Raw genomic sequence first — 4,855 nt, 5'->3', positions numbered from 1 at the left:
TGCATTCTTGCGTTTACGGATCGGACATGGTTGCTTTTATCGTTGATTTGGAGAGGGAGAAGTTGGGTATACACACTAATACAGGCGCGCACACATACAGAGAAAGAGAGAGCAAGCTTGAGAGAGACACCGATAGATTGCCGCTGTGGCACGGTGCAAACTGATAACTCAGCCACATGTTTAAACATACCACTCTCATGACAGCCTTTGCACAAATAAGCCAATTCGGTATTTTTAAATTCAGGCGGGCAGATTGTTTTCACACGTGGCGATATCCCGCCTACACTCATTATTTTATCTAGAACTAATAATCCGCTGAACTAATGGTCAGGATTACGTAAATGGCGCTCACACCATGCACGTCTTCAAACACGTAAAACAATGAAGGACCATGAAAACCATGACATATAGTTGAAAATATATAGCGCATTTATTATCTTTTTCTAGAACAACATTAAATTTGTAAAGGCACTTCCCTTTCATTGGCTCTCAGAACTGTGAATAGAACTCAATCATCTGACAAACCAAAACAAATAGAAATTAAATATGTACAATAAATAACGATAATATATCTTACATTTACACATACTGAAGTGTTTTATAGAGTTTTCAAAAGTACACATTCTTGTTTTCATAAACCCATGCAAGGTAACCTTGCTTTGCAAATAAGTATTATAAACAGCCTGCATATCTGAAAGTTTTTTTTGTATCTGAATTTGTTCCATTGCATGTTTACTATGAGTAATATAGAGTTTTCCCTTAATTTTGTTCAGTCTTTTCCCAGAGTCAACTGACTCTTTCAATGCCCCGTTCAAACACATGTGATGACAATGTCAGTGACAGTCTGACATAAAAATGTCTTCAGTTCATTTTTGGGAGAGGGCAAATCACCCCCAATCTGCTCCCAAACTGTCCCTTTCAGATGAGGTCAAAAAGTCTCCCTTTGCAGCTTTGTGCATTCAGACTCACAACACAAACACACATGCACCCCTCCTCAAAACACACACATACTCTCTCGCTTGCTCTCACACACACACACACACACACAAGCAGCTCGCCTTTTAAACATGAGCAGGTCCGTCCAGGTAAGGGTCAGTCTTGGACATGTGTAGCACCACCGCAGGAGACTTGTAGTGGCAGTGCGTGCTGTTACACCCGGGCACGCCACCTCCACCCCCGCCACCACCACCACCTCCTCCTCCACCTGCGCCTCCTCCGCCCATGCCCACCACCAGCCCCCCGGGCACCACCCCTCCGCAGGGCTTCCTGTTGCTAGTCCTCTCCGCCAGCTTGCGGCTGCACAGGCCCTGCCACGTCTGCAGCGTCTTGGAGCTCCACACCCAGACGCCGCTGGTGATGCCCACCACCAGCGACATGAAGATCTTGAGCATGAAGACGCCGACGGTGGGCACCGACTCGACCAGCGAGCAGTCCTCGCTCCGGCGGCCCGGCAGCCCCGCGCACTTGGCCTCCAGGCCGCGGAACGCCCAGTAGTCCACGTTGAGGCGCTCGTAGAAGTAGCAGACGATGACGCAGGTGGCCGGCACCGTGTAGAGGATGGAGTAGACGCCGATCTTGACCATCAGCTTCTCCAGCTTGGCCGTGTTGGTGCCCTCCGTCTTCATGACGCGGCGGATGTGGAAGAGCGCCACGAAGCCCGACAGCAGGAACGAGGTGCCCGCCACCAGGTAGAAGGACAGCGGCACCAGCACGAAGCCCGTCAGCGCGCCCACGTCCATGCTGCCCACGTAGCAGAGCCCCGTCAGCTCGTCGCCCGCCACCTTCCTCATGGTGAGGATGACGATGGTCTTGAGCGCGGGCAGCCCCCAGGCGGCCATGTGGAAGTAGGAGCTGTGCGCCTCGATGGCCTCGTGGCCCCACTTCTTGCCGGCCGCCAGGAACCAGGTGAGCGTGAGGATGACCCACCAGATGGAGCTGGCCATGCCGAAGTAGTAGAGGATGAGGAAGACGATGGTGCAGCCGGTGCTCTCCAGGCCCTCCTGGATGATGTAGAGCTCGCCGTTCTCGCGGTCGCAGGCGATGTTCTCGGCGCCGGCCACCGAGCGGATGATGAAGGCCACCGAGTAGACGTTGTAGCACATGGAGAGGAAGATGATGGGCCGCTCGGGGTACTGGAAGCGCTGCGGCTCCAGCAGGAAGGTGAGCACGGTGAAGGCGGTCGAGACGAAGCAGAGCGTCGACCACACGGCCATCCACACGAAGGCGAAGTCCTTGTCGCGGCGCGACCAGAAGACGTCCACCGCCGGCGAGCACCGCGGCGCGCACGAGCCGCTCTTCTCCACGAACTGGAACTTCTCCGGGTTGGGGCACGTGCCCAGTCCGCCGGGCCCCCGGCCCCCGACCCCTCCACCGGGGCCGCCGCTGCCGCCGCCACCTCCGCCCGCCGGGCGCTGCCTGGGCGGCACGGGCAGCATGCCCTCGCCCTTCTTGCCCTCCACCTTGGTGTCGTTCTCGGGCGCCTCCATGCAGAGCGCCTGCGGGTCGTTGCGCGTGGGCAGCCGGGAGCAGTCCAGCGAGTCGGGCCAGGCGTAGTGGAACTTCTCCATGATGGGCGAGCACTTCTGGCGTGCCTGCTCGCACATGGGCCGGCACGCGGGGATGGACGCTGACACCTTGTCGGTGCACATGGGCGCGTAGAGCGAGCAGAGGAAGAAGCGCAGGTGTGGGTCGCAGCCGTACTCCACCAGCGGCGCAAACTCCTGGAGCTTGATGGCAGCCTCACGCTGACTCTCGTGCCCCATGAAGTTGGGCATGCGCGTCTCGTTGTAGCCGATGCCCTGGCACATGGGGATGGTGATGGGCTCGCACTTGGCTGGCTGGCCCCGCTCCGGGTCGTACAAGGCAATTTCCAGGCTGGACGCGGCCAGGACCAGCTGACACCAGAGAGCGACCACTACCTGCGCGGTGGAACCCCACATGCTGTCGGCTCAGTCATGCATTTAACGCGAAGGGGAAGCGGTGGAAGAAGCAGCCAGTGACGCTAGAGCAGCCTCCACATATGAAGTCCCGAGATGAATTCAAAAACAACGAGGGGTAAAACTCCAAAGCTAGCTCTCCTTCATCGCGTCCCACAGGAACGAGTCCAAACGCACTCGCCTGCAGCAATACACAGCACGACTCGGATGCTGAGGGGAGAATATTCTGTCCAAGTAGGCTAGCGCGGTAAATAATTCCCCTTGATTTAAAGAAGCGTGTGGGCAACGCAGCTCCTCAAAACGCGCGCGTCCCCACGAGACTCCAAAACGACACTTTAACTCAAGTGCTTTACCGTTAAATCCAGGAATTCTTCAGTGGCTTAACTTTCAGAAGACAGCGAAAGTACTTTAAACTAATCTGTGATTAGAGCCCGTTTTGCGATTTAAAAACAGTGGTAAATGGCAGAAAAACAAATAACGACACGTACTCTTCACGCTGTTAGCCGTTAACTACGTTTGATATCCATACGCATTGTAACGCAAATCTAAGCGGTAGGACTCACAACAGAATCATTGTCCGGCGTGCTGCGAGTTTGTTGAATGGCCGGTCGACGTCCTCAAAGCCTCTAGGGTCTCCTCCCTCCGACCGCTCGGCAGAACTAAACTCCTGTCTCCACTTCGCCCGACCAGTCCTCTCCCTAGCGGGGGTGGGTCGCCAGTGACGTCCTAATTGTGACCCGCCCACCATGTCCCTAAGAAGGACATTTTTTTCATAGAAAATACATTACATTTATTTTCATGGCATATTTGATGCAAACCGCACATCATAAACGCTAGAAAATGTAAACAGTGATAGCCTTGCATAGGCCTATCCGAATATATTGTAAGTGTACCAGTGCCATGCATTTCTTCTCCAAGAACAACAACTTATTATTTGTATTTCATCATCCAATCCAATGTCCAGATCCAATGTCTGTTTTTGCTGACTGCTTTGCACAAGCAGTAAGTAACCTATTACTATAAATGCGTCCAACGAGGTCCCACAAGAGAAGGGGGAAGTGTAGCCAAAGTGCTGAATTCCTATAACTGTGTTATTAACTGCATACTAATTTTGGTCGAGTCGATTTCCTCACTTTCAGAGACTATTGTTTTCAGGCATAATCTGCACACGGTTGTGTGCCCGCAAATAAGCCACACGAGAGGCTATTGTTACCATCTAGTGGCTAAACAACAGAAAGCACCTCTGCAGTGGTCACAGCGCCCAAGAACGCACCAAAACCATCTAATATCTGACGGACCAGAACTGATTCATCCACAGCAATTTCAACTAGTCAGATGTTTCTATACAACTCAAATCTTAAAAACCCCTTTTGTGAAATATATCAGCACAGTCTAATGTTCACATTTCCACAATAGGTGCAGCGATGCCTGAAGCTCATTTATTGAGTGAAGTGATCAGCGTCATGGTTGCACACTTGAGTAGTTTGAGCTCAGGCTAAGTGGAGTCGTGTCCATGTGCCGCAGGAGCAGTGGAGGCTTGAGAGCGTCTGATAAAGTGCCTGGAGAGTGAAGATGAGCAGGAGAGCCTGGAGCTGTCACTGCACATGCCTGACACTCAGACACACTCTCTCCAAGAAGACACGTCCATGCTTCGATCTGCTGCTCTCACTATCATAGGTGAGTCTGCGCTTTCTAAAGTCTCCATCATTATCTCTAATCTGCCCCTCACCCCCATATTTCCTTCTTTTTTTGATTGTTTTCTTTTTACTATTATTGGGTCTTGACTTTTACCTTACTACCTTTTTGTGTGTCTCTCTCCCTCAAAGTGTCTTTCTCTCTCTCTTTCTCACACTCTCTCTCTTTCTCTCTCTCTCTCTCACACACACACACACACACTCACACACACATACAGTTCTTGT

General features: G+C 52.3%; 1 protein-coding gene across 1 annotated transcript; it reads right to left on the bottom strand.

Annotated features, from left to right (window-relative positions):
• Nucleotides 1–406: 406 nt before the first annotated feature.
• Nucleotides 407–3,581, bottom strand: fzd9b (frizzled class receptor 9b). Its single transcript, XM_062552887.1, has 2 exons — nt 1,265–3,581; nt 407–1,156 (listed from the first exon to the last, which is right to left on the bottom strand). The coding sequence occupies exons 1-2, from the start codon at nt 2,937–2,939 to the stop codon at nt 1,062–1,064; spliced, it is 1,770 nt and encodes a 589-aa protein (XP_062408871.1). The 5' UTR covers nt 2,940–3,581; the 3' UTR covers nt 407–1,061.
• Between the last annotated feature and the right edge of the window lie 1,274 nt (nt 3,582–4,855).

Source organism: Sardina pilchardus, chromosome 13, assembly GCF_963854185.1.
Source record: "Sardina pilchardus chromosome 13, fSarPil1.1, whole genome shotgun sequence".
NCBI lineage: Eukaryota > Metazoa > Chordata > Actinopteri > Clupeiformes > Clupeidae > Sardina > Sardina pilchardus.
The sequence above is the reverse complement of the archived record's forward strand: the minus strand, read 5'-3'. Positions and strand labels throughout refer to the sequence as shown.

What these genes read in the sequence shown, in the direction of transcription:
- fzd9b (XM_062552887.1), bottom strand. Translation starts at nt 2,939, where the DNA reads ATGTGGGGTTCCACCGCGCAGGTAGTGGTCGCTCTCTGGTGTCAGCTG. An exon ending in GGAGAGGACTAGCAACAGGA is followed by an intron (nt 1,157 to 1,264) that starts AGCCCTGCGGAG and finishes GTGGCGTGCCCG; the next exon opens with GGTGTAACAGCACGCACTGC.